At 39.4% G+C, this 24554-nt stretch overlaps 1 protein-coding gene across 7 annotated transcripts in view; it reads left to right on the top strand.

Moving 5' to 3' along the window:
• CNTNAP4 (contactin associated protein like 4) overlaps positions 1–24554 on the top strand; it is a 236167-nt gene that overhangs the window by 31467 nt on the left and 180146 nt on the right. For 6 of the 7 annotated variants that reach the window (XM_006087061.3, XM_023752540.1, XM_023752542.1 and 3 more), the window contains exon 2: positions 7097–7207. In XM_006087061.3, coding sequence (XP_006087123.1) covers positions 7097–7207 — 111 coding nt within the window. Of the gene's footprint in view, positions 1–5067; positions 5078–7096; positions 7208–24554 lie in introns of those variants that run through there. The other variant, XM_023752544.1, reaches the window with a different exon arrangement.

The raw sequence follows: 24554 nt of genomic DNA, 5'->3' as shown, positions 1-24554 counted from the left end.
TAATATAACTATGAAAAACAGTGAACAAAATGTAATAGGATTTTGGAAAAGCATAGAGTAGTAAGAGAGATGTTCATTTCTTCCTCTAATAGAAAACAAACACTGATTAACCAAACATTCCCTGCTACCATTTTGAATTGTGTAAGCCTTTCTCCTTGATGACTGTATTTTCAAATTCCACCAGTGATGGAGTCTGCAGGCTCTCCTGAACTCCTTTTACCTAGAATGTGCCCCCCCCCCCCCACCCCCTGGTCAAAGTTCCTTCTTTATTAAGGTTTATCAAGCTCCACCTGGTTCGGTTCTGCGTTGGGGCTGTGCAGCTGGGTGAGGAGTGGGGGAGAGTGGGAGCTGAGTCCCAGCATGCAGTGCGGCAGCTAGAAGCCTGCAGGAAAGCAGTCCAGGCCCCTGCGTTCTCTTCTCCCAGAAGCCAGATTCGGGCCAGAGCTCTCTTGCTGGGAGGTAGGCAGCCCTGTCCTTCCCATGTGGAGGTGGTGAGGGTACGATAAGCGATAAGCAACACTGGTAGCCAGGAAGTCCTCAGTCTCTCCGAGGCCCATCCTAAAAGTTGGAGAGGGTAGCAAAGAATTTCCATTTTACTCCAGCAATTAGAAACTTTCCTTCTGGTATCAAAAGGTAGCAGAGGGGAGCTGGGAGCAAGGACCTCTGTGCCTGACGACACAGAGCAAAAGCTGAACGGCACCTGAGCAAGTGGCATATACTTGCAGGTGATTTGCAGGAAGAGGAGAGAGGTGAGTGGGCTGCAATACTGGAGAGAATTGGGGGAGAGGCAGGATCCACAGCCTGAGTTGCGCATCTGTTCAGGTGAGGGGAGGGGGCTGCAGAGGGAGAGGGTCCAGGACCAGCCTCCCCACTCCACGTTTGGCCCAGAGTCCCCCTACTTGGCAGCCTCTATCGTGGGCAGTACTTTGGAGACTTGTAGGGGTGGGTAAATTATATATTTACATATGTAAATCACATATATGGAATACTGTACATATGTTGTACATATAATACATATATACTATGGTATAATATGTGGTATTACTTTTATACTATATATTATAATATGTATCTATGTATATGCTATTATGTAATAATTGAAAATTATATAATAATTACTATATTATCTATAATAATAAAAGCATAATATGCTAATTAGACTGGACAGCCAGATGTCCTTCTGGACAAAGTAGTGGCGGCTGCGAGGGCCGAGGGCAGGCAGCTGCTGCAGCCTGCAGCGGCAGCAGCGGCGGGGTGATGGGGGTGGCACCTTCCCCTGATTGGCACAGTTGCCTCCTGCGGGGGAGGCCAGACTGCGAATTAGGACATCCTAAGCCAGCCGTGGGCAAACTACGGCCTGCAGGCCGGATCCGGCCCATTTGAAATGAATAAAACTAAAAAAAAAAAAGACCGTACCCTTTTATGTAATGATGTTTACTTTGAATTTATATTAGTTCACACAAACACTCCATCCATGCTTTTGTTTCCGGCCTCCGGTCCAGTTTAAGAACCCATTGTGGCCCTCGAGTCAAAAAGTTTGCCCACCCCTGTCCTAAGCCATCAGTAGAACATCCCTTGAGGGCTCCTGGGCTGTGAGAGGGGGCAGGCCGGCCTGAGGGACCCCACCCCCTACCCCCCACAGTGCATGAATTTTCATGCACCGGGCCTCTAGTATACATATAATATATAGCATGTTTACACATGTAAGTACATGTGTATTGATGTATACAAATACTTATTCACACATATAAATATGTATATTTATACAATATGTGTACAATTAAATGATGTATATTTAACATACATGTGGAATGCATTCATATTATATGTATACTAGGGGCCCAGTGCACAAATATGTGCACCTTGAAAGGAACTCTGGGCTGTGAGGCTACGGTGGGCACAAGGGCGGGTCTCAGCCCATCCTCTGTGTCCTCGCCCGGCCCCTACCGCCACAGCCCTGGGTACCCTGTCTGCCGCCAGCCCCACTCCTGCCGCCACCACTCCCACGTGCTGACGGTGCCAGCCCCGCTCGCACCCACTGACAGTGTGGAGCAATTGGGGCCGGTGCCAGCAGCAGGTGCGAGTGGTGCCAGCGCTGTCAGTGGGTGCAAGTGGTGGCTGCTTCCCTGATTGCCTCTCAGGAGCAGGGGGAGGTGGAGAAGCCCTCAGTGGCGATTGGGGCTGGTGCCGTGCGCTGGCGGCTGGTGCGAGCAGTGGCTCCAGCACCAGTGGCAGGTGTGAGTGCCGGTGGGACTGCAGCACATGGGAGCAAAGAATTTTCAGTAACCACCAGAGGCTTGCCCCCATGACAGTGACCGGCACCCTCCCTTGGTCTGGTGTCCCCGCTCACCTGCTCCACCATCCTGCCTTGGCCAACACCCCCCCATGTTCTGCACTCTGCTGCCTGCTGCTGATGCCCGCCATGTTTTGCGTGTGCCCCCTGGTGGTCAGCGCACGTCATAGTGACCGGTTGTTTGGTTGTTTAGTTGTTCTGCCGTTTGGTCTATTTGCATATTAGGGTTTTATATATATAGATGTACACATATAATCACATGTATTATTAGTAATGCATTTATATGTATGTAATATGTGCACATATATAAATATATTTACATATATTTATATAAGAATACCATACAATAAGTGTATGCCATCACTTATGATTTGATGGCCAACTTAGCATTGATACAGAGTCAGCTTAAATATACATTTTATATATACATGTTTGCATTATAATAAAATATACATATGTAAGTGTATATGTGTTATAATACATGTGTATATGTATGTATATATGTATTATATGATTTTAACACAGATACAAATATTGTACATATACACATTTAATATATAATATAGTATATGTATACTAAAATATATGTAATACATGTACCTATATAAGTCCCTGGCAAAGAACAAAGATCTGATATAGTACTTTATTAAAAAAGGCAGACCAATTATGTTTTGAACTGAAATAGTATGTTATTTCAGATTAGAAAAGCTCCTTACTTAAATGCCTATATATTTATGCACTCTGAATAATGATTAGATGCACTCTGAAAGGCTGTAAATTAGAACTAATAATTACTGAAATTTGAGAGGAAGCTGAGAGTTCTCACTGAAAGGTGAGTTCAGAAGACTAGTTTCCTGGGTAGTTTTGACACCCAATGTAAAGTGAGTGTAGAGTAGGGTTTCTCAGCTGCTGCACTGTAAGATGTTCAGCAGTATCCCGGCCTCCACCCCCACATTCCAGTCGTGCCTCCAAGTTGTGATGACCAGAGTGTCTCCAGAAATTGCTCAGTGTCCCCTGGGGCAAAATCACCCCCAGTTGTGGTTCTCAGCTTTCCATGACCAGGGCCTTTGTTTTAATGTATTTATTGGTGCAGCCGGAGAAAACTGGTTTTCTGGAATTAAATTCACTGGAGACTGACACTTCAGAATTTCATTTCATTAATGTCTAGAGGGAAATATTCCTTTTACTCACACCAGACTCATTATTGCTGTCTGAGACCGCCCCCCCCCCTTCCCAGTGTCAAGACTATTGAAGGTTAAATTGCTAATAAACAAATAGCTTGGCAAACCTGGATTTGGAGTACACAACTTTTTGAGAGATATTTTATTCACGTTATTAAGGTACCTGATGAAGTTCCTACACTCCAAACCTAAAGAAATCATCATTGTGTTCATTGTGTCCTTACATACTGGTTCTAGACCCCAATGCAGTTTGTAAATATCATGGCCCCATGACAGTGAGAGGGGCAAATTGACCAAACTCCTGTGTCTCAGTTACCTTGTCTGTAACATAAAAAATAATATTAGAACCTTAAAGAGGAGGGGTAAAAATACTGTATGTCAAATGGTTGTTCATGGAGCGTGTGCTAGTGTGCCAATTATTTAAGTTTTATGTAAGAATAATTTTAGAATATTTTGTTGCTAAATAATATACAACAGATTGTGGGGAAGTGTATAAGCTCATGGTAAAAAAAAATAATGCCATGTAACATCACTCAGACCAACAACTAAAATGTTACCAAACATCAGGAGCCCCCCTATCAGCACCCCATCTATTTCCCATATCACATGTCCCTCTCCCCACAAATGGAATAAACACTCTCTTATTTTAATACCATTTTTTTTAGCTAAAAATAGAACAGGATTCATCCTCAGTTTGTAGTGGCAAAACAAATGAGCAATAAATATATGCCTTCTAGAGGGATGGATTGCTGTAGAGGCATTTTACATCCAAAACATTTATTTGAATCTGCATAATTGATTGTGAATTTCAGTTAAATACCTTTGTCTCATTCTGACCCAAATACTAATAATAATTCAAAAATGACTGTACTCCCGGTAAACACACACATGGGCACCCTCTCCCCGATATAGATAATGCACTCACTTGTACATGCAAACACCCAGGTCTTAGTTTCCACAGTGTACTTAAGCATTTTGCTTGTGATTGGGCATAACCAGAATTTCCTTCAGTACTCCCTGGATTGTATGTCTTTTAATGTCTGCACTCCTTAATACTTGAATTACAACTAGATTGACTATGTCAGCTCTTTCAGCCAATCAATAGACATGCAGGACCTGTGGGCCAGTTATCAAATCTGTCTTAAGAGTTAGCTAAAGAATTTAAGGTGTGAAAGAAGAAAAAGTAAACTTCAAATGAAAATGAGACGATCTTAAAAAATAAAATGCTATCTTAGGCAAATTCTTATGAAAGGCATTCAAATGTTAAGTTGGTAAATTTTTACTCATCACTTATACTTTAAATATTTAGCTTTAAAGAAAAACACTATTTCAAATAGCAGAACTGCAGAAAAATGTTATAGCTTGAATATTTAAGCAATAAAACTGCTAGTGATCATTAAAAAAATTATGTCCAAGCAGAATAAGTTTCATAAAATTTCAGAATGCTCTATCAGCAGTTCGCAACCTGTGGGTCGTGACCATCGGAAAACACATATAGCATATCAGATACTTACATTACGATTCATAACAGTATCAAAATTACAGTTATGAAGTAGCAACAAAAATAATTTTATGGTTGAGGGTCACCACAACATGAGGAACTGTATTAAAGGGTCGCGGCATTAGGAAGGTTGAGAACCACTGCTAGATAATCTTTAATTTAAATTAAATTGCTTATTATTAATTAAAAGTTGGGACAGTAACCCTGCATGATTTTAAATTACCAATATGTATTACATCCCAAATACTTTCTGATTAGAGCAAAAATGGCAACAACTTAATAATTGTATAAAATAAAAGACAGATACTTTGCATAGAATGAAGACAACTGAATAAAATAAGCGTGTATGGATATCATGGTCCACATGATACTATTCTTACATTTTTCCTGTCTCTTTGTGTCTTATTTTTAAATTTTATATGTGATACACATGAAAGGATAGATAATAGACATGCATATACCTTCCTATGTATTCTTTTAGCATATTTATATATACATATATTGCCTTATTCCAGAACTAACCACTATCCTAAATTTTATGCTTCTCATTTATTTAAACTTTTTTTATTTTTAAGTTTTTAAAATATTTTCTTGAATTTATTTTTTAAAATCATAAATAAAATTATGTAGGTTTCAGGTATACAGTTCTGTAATATATCATCTGTATATTGTATTGTGTTCACCATCCCAAGTCAAGTCTCATTAATAGATTTTTTAAAATCATATATGCCCCCAAACAAATGTTACTTAGTTTTGCTTGTTTTTAAAATTCTCAAAACTATGAAACAGTTCCTTTTTACTGTTGGATGTTATTCCATTATGAAAAGTACTAAGCTTTATTGATCTGTTCTTTGGTATTTGGATGTTTGGATTGCTAACGATTTTTTGCTATGATGAGCAATGTTGCTAGAAATTGCACATGTCTCCTGGTGTACAAATGCAAGAGTTTCTCTAGGTCACTGCTTCCCAACCTCTTTCTTTTCATGGAATACAGGAAATACTTGTTTTTGTATTGTGTCCGTGAGTAAGATCTCAAAGTGCCTTGAGAGCAGTGATTCATCGTAGGGACACTCTCTCCAGGAGGACCTGTCAGTGGAATTGGTGGAACGTGGGGTATGGAAGGTTGAAGTGGACAAATTGTGTTTTTTTGTTTTGTTTTTTAATTAAAAAATATATTTTATTGATTTTTTTACAGAGAGGAAGGGAGAGAGATAGAGAGTTAGAAACACCAATCAGCTGCCTCCTGCACACCCCTTACTGGGGATGTGCCCGCAACCAGGGTGCATGCCCTTGACCGGAATCGAACCTGGGACCTTTCAGTCCGCAGGCCGATGCTCTGTCCACTGAGCCAAACCGTTAGGGCATGTTTTTTAAAAGTAGTTGCTCAAATTTGCAATCCCACTAGGAGTCTTTCGGAGCTTCTCTTGGCCCACACTGTCTGCATGATCTGGTGTTGTCAGACTTCTGGAATCTTGCTAATCTAACATCTGTGAAATACTATCTAACTGTAGTCCTGATTTACACTTCTTTTTTTTCTGATGAGCTTGAAAATCAGTTTATATTGGTTCGGTTTGGTGATCTCTCTGGTTTTGGCTTGTGCCATTTTTTGTCCTAATGTGTTGTCTAACGGATTTAAAGGTAGTTTTTACTTTATTTTATTTTGTTTTCCTTAATTTGGAATACAAATTGCATACTGTTTTGCAAGTATTTTCTATGTGTTGGTATATTTCTTTTTATCTTACGGGACTTTTGGCCCCTTCTTAACTTTTATATAGTTAAATTTATAAATCTTTCCTTAATAAGTATATTTATAAATTAGGTATACTGATTGGATATTTTTGTTTCTTGTTTAAGTAAAACTTTTCTACTTGAAGGTATTATATTATTTTGTCATTTCTATGAAGTTTGCCTTCTCTTTATTCATATTCTCTTGTCTAAGTTTTTTTCTTTTCTTATTGAACTTAATAGACCTGCAGGAGAAGACTGTGTATAAGCAATGGGCATATTGTTATAGATTCTAGTTTTTCTTATTTTGTCTGGTTTGTTTGTTTCTCTTACCTATTGAAGCCAAGAAAGCTGTCAGCACTGTACTAATCTGGATGGATTTTTTCCTCTTGGCAGATGACTGTGATGAGCCTCTGGTGCCTGCCCTGTCTCAGGCCTCGTTCAGCAGTTCATCCGAACTCTCTAGCAGCCATGGTCCTGGATTTGCAAGGCTAAACCGAAGAGATGGTAAGTCTGTTGCTTTTTCTTTCCCTCTGAGGATCATGATGAATCTCATTAATTTTCCATTCTCTTTTAATAAAATCATTATAAGTGATATGTTGTAAATGAAGTAAATTTCTAAATAAGCAAATGGTAGAAGCTCATGTGATGTACATGACATGTAGGGTTGGTTCTGGCATGGCAGAGGAATGCACCCCATTTTAATTCTGTATGATCATTTCAGCACCTGAAGAGCTGAATTCCTTCAATCTGGCAAGCTTTTTTATATACCCTATAAAATAAAGTTTTCTACAACAGTACAGATGGTCCCTGACTTGCAAGGGCTTGACTTAGGATTTTTTGACTTTATGCGAAAGCAGTACGCACTGATCATTTCCTGAGCTAGGGATAATGTGGTACCACACTCTCAAGTGATGATGGGTGGTGGCTGTGAGCCGCAGCTCCCAGTCAGGCACGTGATCACAAGCTTAAACAACTGATACTCTGTAGTGTACTATGTTCCAGCCATTTTTTTGATATTGTGTTCTGAGCATGTTTAAGGTAGGCTAGGCTAAGCCATGTGTTCAGTAGGTTAAGTATATTAAATGCATTTTTGACATATGATCTTTTCAACTTATGATGGGTTCAATGGGAGGTAACCCTATTGTAGTTCTTTTAAGCTACAATCCTTATGTATACAGTAGCCATCAAAATTTCATTGGCCCTATGTTTCAAGATAAGCAAGGAAGTTTGCAAAAAGAAGTACTTTTAAAAGTTACTAGTTATTTAAAAATAATAAACTCTCAGTGTGTTTCCTTCTCAATGTGGATGACGTGATTTGCTTTCCTGTTGACCGTTAGGTTGTGTTTAATTGCTTGAATTCGTTTAAAGGAAAGTGCATATAATTCATTGGCAACTTGCTATAGAAATAAGAGAGAATTTCAAAAGTCTGCACTTGGGGACAGAATATGATCGTGGTCCCTTTTCATAATCTGCTAAGGCAAAAACCATCTGTGCATGTATTCAATGGTGATACTAACACAGAAAACATTTTTAACAACCATAAAGCAGTGCACACTGACATCATATATTATTAAAACCGTGATTTGCTCATTTATTATCCCCTTCTAGCATGCCATATGTCAGCCACCTCTTCTAATTTTACAGCTTGATGTTATCCTTGGTCTGTTGTTTAATGTTTGAGTACATTGAACATTAGGCATAGCAAGTAGATCATGTGTGCATGTGTGTGTGTGTCTGTCTGTGTTTTGTCATCTGGTACACATTATAAATACCTAACAATTGAGCATGATTTTAGATTTAAGTTTATTTTATTTTAAAATTTTATCTCATATTATTTGAGACGATTACTAATGTGTTTCTTTTATATTGACATAACTACGTGTGTTTCTGAGTGTGAGAGTGTCAACAAGAGTAATCACTGAGATCCTTGTAGCAAATGGGGAATTGGGAGGGCCTTGAATATTTTTGTGTTAACCTTTTACTTTGATTTGCCTTGTCGTGAGAGTTATTAGTCGCATTGGACTATCTCTTCCTATTTTCAGTTCTGAATCCCTTATTGATCACAGGCAAGTGGGCTTTCCTCAACCCTCTGAGGGCCCATCCTGACCCTGTACCCAAGGTCCTCCCAGTGGGACTGCTGCCGTCACAGCACTGCTCTGGGATGAGGTCCATCTTGTGCTCCTTTAAAGTAAAGCAGAGTTTAACATTGGCCACCATTCCATTTGAGTAATAAAAGCTTTCATAGGATTTGGCTCTTGGAAAGAGGTACAAAATTTAATTTAACTATCTTTATTTCATTTGTTGAGGTTCAATAAATCACAAAAAGTATATATAACTTATTAATTGGGTAAAATTATATTTTTTCATTAATTCACATACTCATCAGAAACCTCCATCAGTGGGACTCATTTTCATTCTTAATTCGTTTCTATGGCTCTTGGTGAAACACAATATCAAACTTCATGAATCTCATTTGCATGTTAATGAAACAGAGAAACAAAACAGGCTCATTTTAATTATCTTTTGCTGGTTGTCAACCTACTTGATTACATTTTTCTTTTACATTTAGTTTTTCTTTTCCCCCGTCATAATTACATGAAGCGTTCACAAAGGAACGTCAGATTTTGAGTGATTTATTAAAGGCTATATATTATTCCTAGTATGGCAACATTCCTTGTAGTGTTTAGATCAGGCTAAGGAAGGGTATTCAGCCAAGTTAGCAGGTCATGTATTAAATCGACTGAATCAGCAACTAAAGGCCCCAGTGTCCTACAAGCACAGGTAGGGTGGTCTCTTTCCTGTGGAATCTGGAAAACTTAGAGCCAAAGATTGGCAGACAAGAAGTGAGAAACCAAGTTCAATAGCCCACTGCCTTCCCTCTGTGCAGTAGGAACTATGAAAATGATTAGGCCCTCTAAGGGGGGACTGAAGTCAGGAAAAGTTTTCATGTTCTCATTTCTGCCAGCAGGGAAGAAGAAAAAGGAATCTTTTTTTTTTTAGGTATGTTAATTTAAATTTTTTACTTGAGTGCCAGTGTGGGTTGAATTGTGTCCTTCAAAGGAAACTTTCACATCTTGACTTGGTCCCTATAAATGTGATCTTATTTGCACATAGGGTCTTTGCATATATAAGTTACGGTTATATCAGATTAGAGTGGGCTCCAAATAAGGCCTTATCAGGAGAAGGAGAATTGGAGACACACAAGGATAGAAAAGACAGATGGAAGGCAGAGTGAAGACAGAAGCAGAAATTGGAATGATGTAGCTACAAACCAGAAAAAGTCATGTGTTGCATGCAACTACTGGAAACAAGGAAGAGGCAAGGAAGGATTCTTCTCTGAGGCCTGCTGAGAGAGATGAACCTGCTGACACCTTGATTTTGGACTATAAGCCTCCAAAACTGTCTGAGAAAAAAATCTGTTCTTTTAAGCTGCCCAGTTAGTATACGGTGTTCCCGCAGCTCTGAGAAACTAGTACAAGTGCCAGTGAGTAAATAACTTCTTTTCCTACTCTTTTTGCACTGGGAAGATGCATCCCAATTTGAACCTGGCAGACTCCATAGCTCAGAGCAGTGTAATCCAAACTTAACTCTAAACAACACATCAAAAAACAATCACTGCTAATCCTGGCTATAAAATAGAACTTAATCTCCCTCTACCTTGACATAATATTTCTATTGTAGTTTCAGTATTGTTGGAGATATAATGGACAACTTAAATTTTTACTATTGTCGATGTAGAATTCAAACAGGTTCCAGTGCACCATTTGATAGTCTATCAAATGTATGCTCTTAGGAGAGAATTTAAAGAAGCCATATATGTAGAACTGCTCCTGGGGTTGCAAAATAATCCCAATGTATTTGGAAACCTTGGAAATGGGTTATTGCAAAATGATATACTTGTGTATACAAGTAAAATAATAAAGCAGTAAATAAGATTAAAAATAAAATATTTATATGTGGGAATATAAACAAATACATGTACATGTGTTAAAGTATAAAACAGATTGCTTTCATAACTGACAAATACAGGGATACTGTGCTTTACTGCACTTCACAGATGTTGGGTTTTTCACAGATTGAAGGCAAGACCTCCACCAGCAAAAAGATTACATCTCGCTTATTGTGATACTCGCTTTATGTGGTGGTCTGGAACTGAACCCGTAATATCTCTGAGCTATTCCCGTTTTCTCTCATCTATTCTGAAAGATCAAAATATTTCCTGTATTTTCCCATCATCTATTTTTTTTAACCACAGCTAAACCCTTCTTCTCTAAGTGCTTGTAGAACAATGCTTTCCCAGGCATATACAATCTGCTGTTATAATCAAGTATCTATTTGCAGCAAAATTAGCATATATAGTTAATTAACACAAAGAGCTCTCATTCTTGGATATACTTCTATTGTGAATAATTATAACATTCTATGAAGAAATATTTGGCGATTCTTTCTGCCCTAAATCATTGCACTTGTTTGCATACAACTACTACGCTTACATTAAAATCCCAAAGATAAATTCCCCAGATATGCATGATGCATGTCAGTGCTTAAGAGAACAGATGAGGTGAATGTTTCCTGCTGTCAAACATATTGCATGAAATCTTTTATAATTATTACATTAAAAAAATAATAACATTAGTGTTTTGGGTTTCTTCGGATAAATTCCCAGAAGTAGGATCTCTGGTCATAAAGCAGTTCCATTTTTAATTTTTTGAGGCAATTCTATACTGTTTTCCACAGTGGCTGCACCAATCTGCATTCCCACCAACAGTGCATGAGGGTTTTCTTTTCTTCACATCCTTGCCAACACTTGTTTGTTGATTTGTTGATGATAGTGTGAGGTGTTATCTCATTGTGATTTTAATTTGCATTTAAGAAACACTTATTCGAAAGAATATATGCACCCCTATGTTCATTGTAGTGTTATTTACAATAGCCAGGATTTGAAAGCAGCCCAGTGTCTATCAGTAGATGAGTGGATAAAACAGCTTTGGTACATTTACACAATGGAATACTACTGGGCTGTAAAAAAAAAAAAAGAAAAGAAAAGAAAATTTTACCCTTTGTGACAGCCTGATTGGATCTGGAGAACATTATGCTAAGTGAAATAAGCCAGTCAGAGAAAGACAAGTACAATATGATTTCACTCATATGTGCAATCTAATGAACATACTGAGCTAACAAGCAAAATAGAGACAGACTTAGCAGGCTGACAGCTCTTGGGGGAGGGGAGACTGGGTGGTGGTGGAGGGATGGAGCAAAAAAGAAAACAGAGAAAACTCATGGACATGGACAATAGTATGGTGATTGTGGGGGCAAGGTGGGTGGGTGGAGGTGCAAGAAGGTATAAGGGGGATAAATGGTGATGGATAAAATAAAAATAATAACATTAATATATTTAGTAACCAATACTTTCTTTAAGAGGAGAAGAATAGGAGATGAATTTTGTGCAGGACTGAAAAAGACTCAAGCCTGAGTAACGTGGTGCCTCATCGGCATGTGGGTGTGGGTCAGAAATGTGCCTGATAGGTCCCTGGGGCCAGAGATGGGGCAGGTAAGCTTCCCCGCTTGAGGAGTGAACAGTGTTTACTGCACTGGGGAAGGCCTGTTCTTGTAGAGTTTGTTAGAGAAATATGCTTCTATATCAACTGCTTCCCCATCACTCCTAGGATCTAATGTGCCGAGGAAGCCCAAGGCACCTCAATAATTACACGAATTGCAAGGGTCCCCCACCTCCATGCTGATTCAGGCTGTGGCACATGACTTCTTATTAGCTCTGCCTAATTTTTCTTTCTCGTGGCCTACTTTCTCTCTGGGATTAGGAGATGTACAGCTCCTAAAATTGTAATGAGAGCTCTTAAACCCAACTAAATCCCTGAATGGTCAGATTCCTGAGAGTCACCCTTACAGTCACAGAACACATGCTTCCCCAACACACTTGACCCTCAGCCAATCTGCTGTGCTTATGTATTTTCTCCCATGGATCATAAAATTTGAGGTGAAGAACAAATGCTGTGGTATTATACATATCTGGGATCATGCACCATTCCTGGGTTTAAATCCTGCTACTTCTTACTCATTTAAGGACAGAACACATATTTAACCTCTATGCTTTAATTCCCTAATTTTCTATTGGAAGCATAAAGAAAGTACTGAAATGCTATTGGCCTTATTGAAAATGATCACAGCGCTGTGGTGTGGTCATGAGTATTACCAAAGCACAGGCCCAGGAGAGTGTTAAACAGTTTCAAAGTGTGACCTTCCAATTAACCCCCTTTTAGCAAACCTCACAGGACCAAATATATACATTAATTTACACAGAGGTAATCTCATGGAATTCAGGCTTCCACATACATCTGATAGGAAGAGTCGATTTATTCCTGGTTAATTTTAAAGCAAAGCAGGGTCAATGATTTATAGTTACATTTTATATGTTCATCATTAGCTTGCAGTAAAGAAGAAACGTTCTTAAATATCCTTAGTCAACATTTTTGAATTAGGGTGATCTGATGGTTTTATTGAAAATACTTTTACTTTTTTAGTCATTGGAAATTGGTTTGTGAAGTTAAAAAACTTGCTAACGTTTTCTTTTCAAATATATTTTTTATTGTTGATAACATTACAAATATATCCCATCCCCCCCCCATTTCTTTACTACCCTATTGCCCATATCCACAGATTATGCATATAAATATATAAGTTCTTTGGGTATATCTCTTCTCATCCCCCCAATCCCATGCCTCCATGCTTCGGGTTTTATTTTGTTGGTCAATTCATTTTGTTCATTAAATTCCACAAATAAGTGAGATCATGTGATATTTGTCTTTCTCAGATAGACTTATTTCACTTCTTGCTAGCGTTTTGATAAAGCTGTGGAGAATGAAGTTGAAATCAATTTTATGGTCAGTGGTGTGTCACTCATGCTTCCAGATTATACTTTGTGTACTAACCTTGAGAAGGTGAAATAAAAATGAGTAAAGATTTACATCTCATTTCTCCATATGCTTATATCCTCTATTCATTAAAGTAGAGGAGAGTTTGCTGTCACTTCTGGGATTAATATTGAATCACTTTTCTTCTATTGAAGAAGATTCATTTGATTTAACACCAGAGATGGTTGTCCAGCTGACCTTTTGGTTCTCTCCTTACTTTGGGGGCTCTCCCTCTTGGCCCCCCTACTTAAGGACATGTCTCACCCTCTTCTAATGTCTCTCGACAATGTCTGGCTCACCCTCTATCTCACCCTTCATCGTCCTTGTCTGCCCCATAGCACATTTCGTTTAGCTCTGAATCAGTCTGATGATGTAATCTGAGTGAGTGAGCCAAGGAGCCACTGCTAAGTTATTTATAGTGATAAAAATGCTGGTTTTGGAATCATGAAAACTAGATTATAATACTAAATGGTGGTTGGCCTTGGGGAAATGATATTTCCTCTCTTTTTCCTCTTTCCTATGAAAGTATGGGGTTGAATTTGAGGATTTCTAAATTCTATGACAATGAACTCTTTTTTATTTGAAGCATTCTATGGATAATGTCTTTTCTTTAATAATGGAAATTTTCAAAGCATGTGAGTGATATGGATTCAATAGCAAGGTAGTGGAGTGCCTTGAGGAAGATTGTCCTAAGTCACCTCAAACTAGAAGACACAGAATGCTCCTGGCCTAGGACATCTCGTCAACTGTTATAAAATCTAATAATTGAAATTATAAATATGGCCCTAGCTGGTTTGGCTTAGTGGATAGAGCGTCAGTCTGCAGACCAAAGGGTCCTAGGTTTGATTCCGGTCAAGGGTATATATCTTGGTTGCAGGCTCCTCTCCGGCCCGGGCTCTGGTTAGGGCTCTCACAGTAGTGTTTCTCTCACAGTAATGTTTCTTTCTGTCTTTCCCTCTTTCTTCCACTCTCTCTAAAAATCAATGGAAAAATATCTTCAGGTGAGGATTAACAATAACAACAAAAATTATAAATATGATCCTACTGAAAATGACACAATGACTCAAATTTGGTCAATTAAATATATTCATAAAGTTACAAATTATCAATAATATATGGCAGTTTCTCTGGGTATCTCTAATATTGTTCACATTGTTGAGTAGGAAAAGTTCACATGTAAGTAAAGTGAAAATAAACAGTGAGTTAAGTAATAAACAGTGAGTTAAGTAATAAACAGGTATTTTATATTGGGATCTCTGAGAAACACAGCCTAGGCTGATGACTGAGGTGCCTGTTGGGGCTAGCTCCCAGAAGAAAATGGGGAGGGAGTGGAGGAAGCAGGACAAAGGAGGGGAAGAAACCAAAGTATTTCAGGTGCAGGCCCCCACACAGCCTGATCCCCCAGGAAACTCTGGATGATAACATTTTACCTAAGACTTTGTCCTACCTCATGGTCAAGGAACTGAGTTTAGCAAGGTGGCTGGCTGTCTGATTAATTTAGAAATGTTAGTGTCTTGGTCAGCTTCAGCTGCTATAACAAAAATACCATCAACTGGGTGGGTGGCTAAACAACAGATATTCTCATAGTTCCACAGGTGGGGAAGTCAAGACCAAGGTGTCAGCAGATTTTGTTCCTGGTGAGAGCCCCCCTCTGGCTTGTAGACAATTGCCTTCTCACTGTGTGCACATGGCCTTTCCTTGGTGCATGTGCAGAGAGAGATCTCTCTGTCTTCCTCTCCTTATATGGACACAGATCCCATCATGAGGGTTTCGCTCTGAAGACCTAATCTAAACTTTATTACCTCCCAAAGTACCAAATGTCACCATGTTGAAGGTTATAGCTTCAACATGTGAATTTTGATGAGACACAAACATTCAGCCCATAGCAGTTAGCTACGTTTCTATAAACTAGTAAACTAGCTAGAAAGTGTTAACGGCTTAAGGATATCTGAGAGAAACCAAGATAGCCAGGCCTTCAGGGGCAAGGTTCAGAGAAAGGAAATGCCTTACAGAAAGCCTGACATTTTCTGCACCAAACAACACAGCTTCAAAACATATAAAGAAAATGTACAGAAATAATAGGAGAAATAGACAATATAATTGAAACACAAAATCATTGTGAGGGGTTTTTAATAGAATTCTCTCTGTAGCTCATTGAAGAATTAGGTCATGGAAATACAGAAGATTTTAACAGCGAAGTTAAATTTGACAAAATATGTAAATATGTAATTTATATTTTAATGTGTTGCAGAATAAAACTCTGCCTCCAACAGCTCCAGAATACACTTTCTTACCCAGTGTACTGGAATATTTACTTAAATTTATTCAGGGTCATAAACAGTATTTCAACAAATCTCAAAGGATTTAAAACCTACACAGTAAGTGCCCTGGATACAATTAAGGTAGAAATCAATAATTAAAAATATTAAAAAGCCCAGAAAGGTGTGGAATTTAATTAACACACTTCTAAAAAAGAAATCTCACTGGAAATTACAGAACTCAGTAATAACAAAATACTGTAGATCACAATTGTGAACTGCAGCTCAGACCAAATGGATAGCCTTAATTGCTTATATTACAAAAAAAAGGAAAGCTAAGTATTAATTAATGATCCATTCATACTTCTCAGTTTCTCAAGAAACTGAGACCAATAGATGAAACCAAAAGTAAGGAACAGGAGACGAAAAAAGAAAAGCACAGTAGTTAATGAAGTAGAAGACATGCAATACAGAAAATCAATAAGACAAAAATATAAGAGGATATTTTAAACTTCTTGCTAATAATTTTGAAAATTTAAATGAATAAAAAAATTATTTGAAAAACACAACCTACAAGATTGAACCCAAGAAATGAAACAGAATATTTAAATATTCCTCTGTCTGTTAAAGATAGTAAATCCATAATTTACATGCTCCAACAGAGAAAACTCCAGGCTAAAATCTTCATCTGTGAATTCTTCCAAACACTTTAAAGGAAGATATAACTCTAATTTTATATAATTGCTTTCAGAGGACAGAAAAAGAGTCATATACTCCCCAACTCATTCTGTGAGGCTAGCATCACCTTGATGCCAAACCCTGTCAAGGGCAAACAAGAAAGGAAAATTAAAACCAGCTCTCTCTCATGAATATAAATGCAAAATGCTCTAAACAAAATGTTAGCTGACATGTGTGAAGGGCCTCAGAATGAGAACGCCCCCTCTCGGCTGGAATGTCCATGAGCTCTCATGGCCTGGTGGGTGGATAACTGCAGACACAGTGAGAGCAGGGGCTTAGAGCTTCCTTCTCTGATACTGTGCTTACTTGTCCTGAGCCTTTTCCCAGGACAGGATGGAGCCAAAGTGTGAGGATAACTATGAGCAGGAAACCATCTTTTCTGTATTCACTCGTGTAAGAGACTATTATAATGAAAGATGTGGTGTAATCTGACACTTCTTGAGTGACATCCTCTCAGCCCCACCTCTTTTTCCAGCCCCTGTGTAAGGACCAAGTCCAGCTTCCCACAGGTGTAACAGGGCCTCATTTTGGGCTGGGCCACTTACCTGTGGCTTCCTGCCCTGTGGCTTCCCTGGTGCTGAGAGATGATCTACCTGCCCCAGGGAATCCATGGGCATCATACATTCTATGGTGGGGAATGGGGCGTATTGTCTGCCTGTGAGGCTAACCTTGACCATAGAGGATGAAAATTGATGGATAAAATGTTCCCCTTTTTGTCCTCAGGATAGAAAGTTCTGAGATGCATCTTATAAGGCTTCTCAGAAGTGTTTAACTGCTCATTTTATTCATACTTCCCCCTCCCCCCTAATTTTATCATGATTTTATTTGTCTATCTGTGTTCTTCTGTATCTCATGGAGCTTCTTTAAGATGATTATTTTGAATTATTTGTTAGGCAATTCAAAGGCCTTCATTTCTTTGTGGCTGGAAGTGTATTAATGTCCTTTGGTGTCATGCTTGCCTGATTTTTGGTGATCTGTGTGACCTTGCATTATTGTCTCTGCATGTGAAGGAGCACCACTGGGCAGTCCCTGGGAAGGTAGGATTGGTCCCATACTCTGTCCGAGAGGGGCTGGAACCAATTCACAGGGTCGCTTCCGGGTCCTGCGTCTGGGGGTATGGGTGGGTGTACCTCCTGCAGGTCCCTGGGTGGGCTGACTATCCCCTGACTGAGGCAGGGCAGGGCTGAAGACGGGTCACAGGGCTGCTTCAAGGTTTATAGTCAAACCCAGGTCAGCAGGCCTGCCTTCAGGGGCCTGGAGGAATGTGACTCCTGCTGGGTAACTGCTTGGGCAGGACAACACCTGGACTGTGGCTGAGAGGAACTGGAGCCAGGTCACAGGGCCACTTCAGGGTCTGCATTTGGATCAAAGTAGGCACAGGTGGAGGTGTCTCCCTCCCTGTCCCCGAGTGGGCAGGGCTGCATGAGGAGCTAGAGCTGGGTTACAGGACCACTTCAATAGGCACAGTCAGACCAGGCTAGAGGGCCTACCTCTGGGGGTAGCAGCTGGCTTGTCTCCCAGCAGGACTGCTCCCTGGTGACAGCTTTGAAGACCTGGGGCCAGGTTATGGGGCCGCTTCACGATCTGCAGTTGGACTGAGGTCGGCTGGTCTGGCACAGGGACATGAGTAGGTGTGTCTCCTGCCTGGTCTCTGGCAGGGCAGAGCTACCTTTGGACCATAGCTTGGACCAAAATGGGTGGGCCTGCCTCCAGGGGCACAGTCAGGACTGTCCCCTTGTGGGTCCCTGGGAGGCAGGACTGCTTCTGACATGAGCTTGGATCCCAGTGCTCCCACAAGGGGAATTTTGTCCATGGATGGCTGCCAAATTGTTGTTAAAGGGGATGTGCACTGAAGACCTCCTATTCTGCCATCTTGCTAATGTCACTTCATATATATATAGCTTATCTATCCATCTATCTAATATTCTGTAAATTAAAATATTTTCCCCATAAATTATCTTACATGGTTTTTAACTGCAATCTTTTTGAAGGCTGCTCTGTAGATGAAATTCCATGAGAAAAAGATGTTGACAAATTACATGATTTTATCATGATTTTATAAGGGCTTCTCTGTGTTTCTTCTCAAATAGGACTTTATATCAGATTTTCTCCCTTAGTGGGAATTGTCAGGGCCTTACGGTTCTAATAACTTAAGTAGAAAGCGAGCCTAAAATCACATTTAAGTGTTTTTAGTATTATTTATTATTTTTCTCTTATCTTTTTTATCCCTTTAAAAAATTGACATATAATGAATATTAAAAATAGAAAATAAAAGGGGCACATATAAAATTGAATATGAAATTGGCCATATAAAATATAACTGACTTAATAGACTATATAAAAATATCTGACAGTATAAAAATGAAAAGCAAGGTCAGACTTGCCAAAATGAGACTGTTTACAAGGGTTTTTCCAAAGCCTCCTTCTTGACCTCAGCATTGTACACACCCTCCCTGAGTGGCCTCTCCACTGCCAGGGCCTTAAGAGAAGGCCTGTGCCGACACCTCCTACATCGGTGCGACGGGCACATCTAACAATCTCCTCCTTTATTTTCAATTGCCTGCTGGAATTTCCCAGCTGCCTGCGAGATGTCTTCACTAACAAGCTCAGCATACCCAAACCAGCTTCTACCTGTAATGATTTTTCTTTCTGGTTCCTGGTGGTTATCTTAATCACCATGGCTTAAAATTAATAGAATCACTTTTTATTTCTCTCCTGTCCTTCTTCCTGAAGATGATAAATTCTGTGCATTCCTGGCTTGCGGTCTCTCTCTCTCTCTCTCTCTCTCTCTCTCTCTCTCTCTCATGCTCCTTCTTTTTTGGTTTTATTTTCATTGCTACCTTCCCAATGCAGTTCTTTGATTTCTTGACAGAATGGAAGGGAGTGAGGGAGTGAGAGAGAGTAAGAGAGAGAAACGTCAATGTGAGAGAGACACATTGAGTGGTTGCTTCCTAAATGCACCCCAACTGGGGCCAGGGGTGCCCCTGACCTAGAATCGAACCTATGATCCTTTGCTATACGGCCTGATACTCTAACCACTGAACACACTGGTCAGGGCAGTTCTTTGATTTCTAAACAATGTTATTTTAATATACCCCTAACTGGTCATGCAATTTTGAAGCTTTCCTCAAGAAGAGTCAATTTTAGTTGTATGTCAACTGTATTTTAATTTAAAAAAAATTTAAAGTGCAGTTTTGACCTTGTTTTATATCTGCTTAAGACTCTCAGCCCCCACCTCTATTGCATGTATAGGTGTTTCTAAATGTGCTTTCTAAGTCCAGCTAATATTCTGCAGTGGTTGAGCCAGATAATTTGTTAACCTCAAGGGAAAAAGGAAGAAAAAAATCACAAACTTTCAGAAACTAAATTATAATTTATGGATTGTCTCCCATTTACTAACAGAGCATAGCTATTACTGATATTTATTAGACTTGTTCTTTTCCTGTTAGTACTACATCATATTAATTCCATGATTAGTAATATAAAGGTTGATGCATCATTGATGCATAAGAGCATGAAAGAAATAAACATGTGCCTTGGCCAGTGTGGCTCAGTTGGTTGGAGTGTTGCCCTGTACACCAAAAGGTGGAAGGTAGTGGGTTTGATTCTCAGTCAGAGCACATACCTGGGCTGCGGTTCAATCCTAGGTCAGGCGTGTGTGGGAGGTAATCAATTGATGTTTCTCTCTCACATCGATGTTTCTCTCCCTTCCTCTAAAATCAACTGAAAAAAGGAAATAAACATGTAAGAAATAGAAGTTCAGAACATGTCATAACATAAGGAGTGACTGATTTTAGTATGAAGAATAAAACATATGCACAAGGATATGTGAATATTTGAATGTGGCGATTTCATATAAGCATCTAACAAGAAAAGTGCTGGCTAGACAAAGCAAAGACATTGGACCTACTGGACAAAGATTTTAAATCAACTCTGTAAAATATGCTCAAAGAGCTAAAGGAAACCAGGAGAATGCTGTCTCAACAGAGTATATCAATAGTTACAAATTATAAAAAGGAACTAAACCAGTGATTTCTAATGCAAATGTTATGACTTTTTTCTATAAAGGAAAAAGAATAGCATAACACATGCATCGAAGTTATACTCCTAATAGCAAAAACATCTCATTACTGATAATAATCTTGCGGAGCAAAGTAGAACAAGCTGTCTATAAAATTCCTCTCTCAAGACACTATCACGAACTATTTTTTAGTGGCTCAGAATATGGAGGGTTAAATATTATGAGAAGATGCTAGTAGACTCCTGTTTTCTTCAGTGGAAGGACTATTTTGATTTCTGCTCTTGCTTATATAAGAGCAAAACGCCAGCCTTCACTGTGGTTTGCCTTGGTGAACCATACGGCAGGAGAAAACTCCTTCCTTGTGTTGTGGCTCATTTGGTGAGCCACTTGCAGGTTGGGAAATGCTGAGTACCTGGTCTGAGGAGACAGTAGATAGACAGCGGGAGCTTTGTTCCCAGGGGAGAGTTGGCAGTCAGTGACATGTCTCCGCATCACAGTCTTACCAAACTGTGGTCATTGTCAAGAGTTCAAAAACTGGGCAGTAGATTCTGCTTTTTTGAATTAAAATGTGCTGGCTGATGTTGAGAAAGGTTAGAACATAAACTCCTCTACTCAAGATGAAATAGACATTTTTAATGACAATAATAATGACCTGAGAGGCTACTTCTACTAGTATATGTGGGATAAGTTGAGGACTGGAAATGGGCATGATCTCCATGCTTGTCCTTCATCTCCCTTCCTGGCTCAGAGAGTCACACACCACCCAGTGCTTAAGGGAGAGGGGTCGCTATACAGTTTGGGAACAAAAACGGTACCTTTTAGGTCTAAAGGGGGAGATGGCCAGCCTGAAGGAGAGTTTGGAAAGGAAGGAAGAGGGTTAGACATGAGCAAGCACGTGTGGAGACTCATTGTCCCTGCAGTCCAATCCTCAAACTAAGTCCATACAGGTAGCTTTACAGAGCCCTTCATTCTCGGTCAGTGATCTGAATGTGAAAGGGTGCTCAGAGCAGGTGCTTGAAGAGGAGATTCCCCTCCACCAAGAGAAGTCGCTAAGTCATTACGTTGCTGCCATGCAGAAACGGTGGTGTGGCAGAGACCCTATATCAGCCCCAGAATGTGAGGAAGACCAGGAACCACTGTGGGCACCAAGAAGGGATGCAGAGGTTCAGGAATGAAGCGGTGGGTGTGGGCAGTGTCATACCTGGGTTGGAGGGAAGAACATCAGGATGTTGTGATAAGGCAGGTTGCAGCTGACCTGTGACAGATCACCAGGGAGCACAGTGGAAGCTGCTTGGATGTCGGGATCGTTCACAGCCCTTGTAGAAGACCAGGCAGGGGGTCCTCTCCTGCCCTGCACCAGGACTAACTCCAGGGCCAGCAGGAGGGGAGGGAGGTTCCTGCAAGCACTTTGAAGCTGAAGGTGACAGACATTTAATCCTGAATTGCCTGAGTAATCCATGAACTGGACTGAGTTCCTCTGAAACAATTAGATTGATTTTCTACATCAGACAGAATAGGAGCTCGAGGGAGAAAATTAGATTGGGTTAGGAAAAAAATGCATTTTTCACACCTGAGGCTGTAACTGAGAAATTCATAACCGCAATATGATTCCAACCGCTTTGCTAAAGAAGCTTATCTGAGATACGATTAATAACCTGCTGGCTCGTGAGAGCCCACTGTGAGCAGCTCTTCCAATTCAGAATTATCAGGTCGGGAGCTTGCAATCTGTCATGGAGGGAGTATTTACACCACAGGAATTGACAAATGCTATCAAAGCAGGACTTCTCCCCCCCACTCCCCAGAGAACAACTTATTAAAAACTTACCAGCATACCACTACCTACCTGAACTTATCTCTTATGAGACAAAAAATAATGATGTTGGGAAAAGATATTGTAATTTCTTTTAAAAATTGGACTGTGATGCAAAAATTAGACTAAGATATTTTAAAATCTCATTTCTGCTTTTTTTTCTGTTTTGAAAAGATGTGAGGAGAGTTTGTTTATAGTGTTGAGATTATTCAAAAACCTAAAATCTAACTACTCAAACCAAAAGAGTTTGACATGTTTTGAAAAGATGTGAGGAGAGTTTGTTTATCGTGTTGAGATTATTCAAAAACCTAAAATCTAACTACTCAAACCAAAAGTGTAATATATATATATTGTAATATATATATATATATATTATTTTGCATATTCACAATGCACATCTTCTGTTTTTCTCCATGACATATAGATGTGAGTTAAGGTTTTTTATTTAGTATATATGAAAAGCGAGAAATTAAACCAATCGTCTGTGGAAGCTACCCATACAGATCAAACTATCTATCCTCAAGCCGGGTAGAGCTTGGCAAAAGATCGCAAATACGATCTTCTTGTAGAACAATATCAATAAAAACATTTAGTATTAGTGACTTAAATTTTGTGTGTTGCGTACATTTAAAATTGTGGATGGTCTCTTTTTAAAATTACCTTACCCTAAAATTTGTGATACACATGGTGCCAAACACAAAACACACCCTAAGATGTCCTCAGATGCTAAAAGTTCGGCAGTTGTCTCCTTAGCTTTGAAGGAAGACTTTCTACAGCCTGGCTCCATTCTCCTTTCTTGCCTTAATGATCACTGCCCTCTGCATGCCCCCTCCCTCCCTTCAGTCCAATTACTGCCATCCTGAAAAATGGGCCTTGCATTTGTCTGCTCTGCATCAGTCCTCTGCTTGGAAGACTCCAACCCTTTATTTTGACCTTTCACAATCCTACCCCAGAACCTACATACAATATCTGTTTCCCTAATCACTCAGCCAGCAGCACACTCCGCAACCCCAAACTTCCTTAGTGTGTGCTCTGTTTTGGTTCCTCAGTTCCTCAGATAATATGCATCATCTGCTATGTGTCGGCTTGCTCTTTCATAAAAAGATAAACTGCAGTGATGGTGAAGCCACACTGCATGTTAAAAACATGCTCTCGAGTCAGATTGTGTTTAGATTTTGCCTGATTTTACTGCAGCTCTGTGCCCTTTCACAAATGACTCTGCCTTCCTTTGCCTCTGTCTGTTTATGTCTACAATGGGCCCCCAAAATAATAATTTCCATCCCATAGGCTTATTGTGAGAATCACATGAATTAGGGCAGTGAAGCACTTAGTACATTGTAGAATACGTAGTGGTTTCTATTGAGAGCTGGCAGGTCCAGAGCCCTTCTTACCACTGCTTTAGGTTATGGATATACTGAGACATTTTGGGTCATGTTTTTAGGATGTAATTGTGGTTATTAATGCTGGTGATCGGAATGTGGCAATAGTTCCTTGTATAGTTTTCTCTGTTTGAAAAGTTTGTGTGTGATTTAGTACTAAAAATCAGAACCAGTCAATGTGACTGTATTCTTTGCCATGAGGGATGGCATTTAGAGATTTTAAAGAAGGTGATATAACTTTCTAGTTTCTTTTGTTTCCATAATTTTTATTAAGAATTAGAAACATCTCATTTCTGCCTCTTTTCTATTTTGAAAAGATGTGAGGAGAGTTTAATAGTGTTTAGATTGTTCAAAAACAAAATGTAACTACTTTGTAAACTATATATAAACCAGAATAATTTAAATTTTAAGATATTTAATCATATAAGACACTTTATTAAATCAATATTCAACCAATATTCACTCGTTCATTGGAATTCAAGACACATTTCAGATACTCCAAGAAAAGATTGATGGGAATTAATCAGAATGTTTCTAATAAAAGAAATGGTGAAAAGAGAGTTTAAGATCCTTTGAAATGTCAATTTTCTCATAAAAAAGTCTGTCATTTTGTTACCAGAAAACTAGATAAACGCTTACAGCCCTTTGACCTTCTGAAGTCATCTCAGAATCTACCTAATTTACTTCAATTGTTCTGTGTGTGACTGTCTTAGAAC

This window comes from Myotis lucifugus, unplaced genomic scaffold, assembly GCF_000147115.1.
Source record: "Myotis lucifugus unplaced genomic scaffold, Myoluc2.0 scaffold_35, whole genome shotgun sequence".
NCBI classification, from domain to species: Eukaryota; Metazoa; Chordata; class Mammalia; order Chiroptera; family Vespertilionidae; genus Myotis; species Myotis lucifugus.
This window is presented reverse-complemented; position numbering and strand designations above follow the sequence as displayed.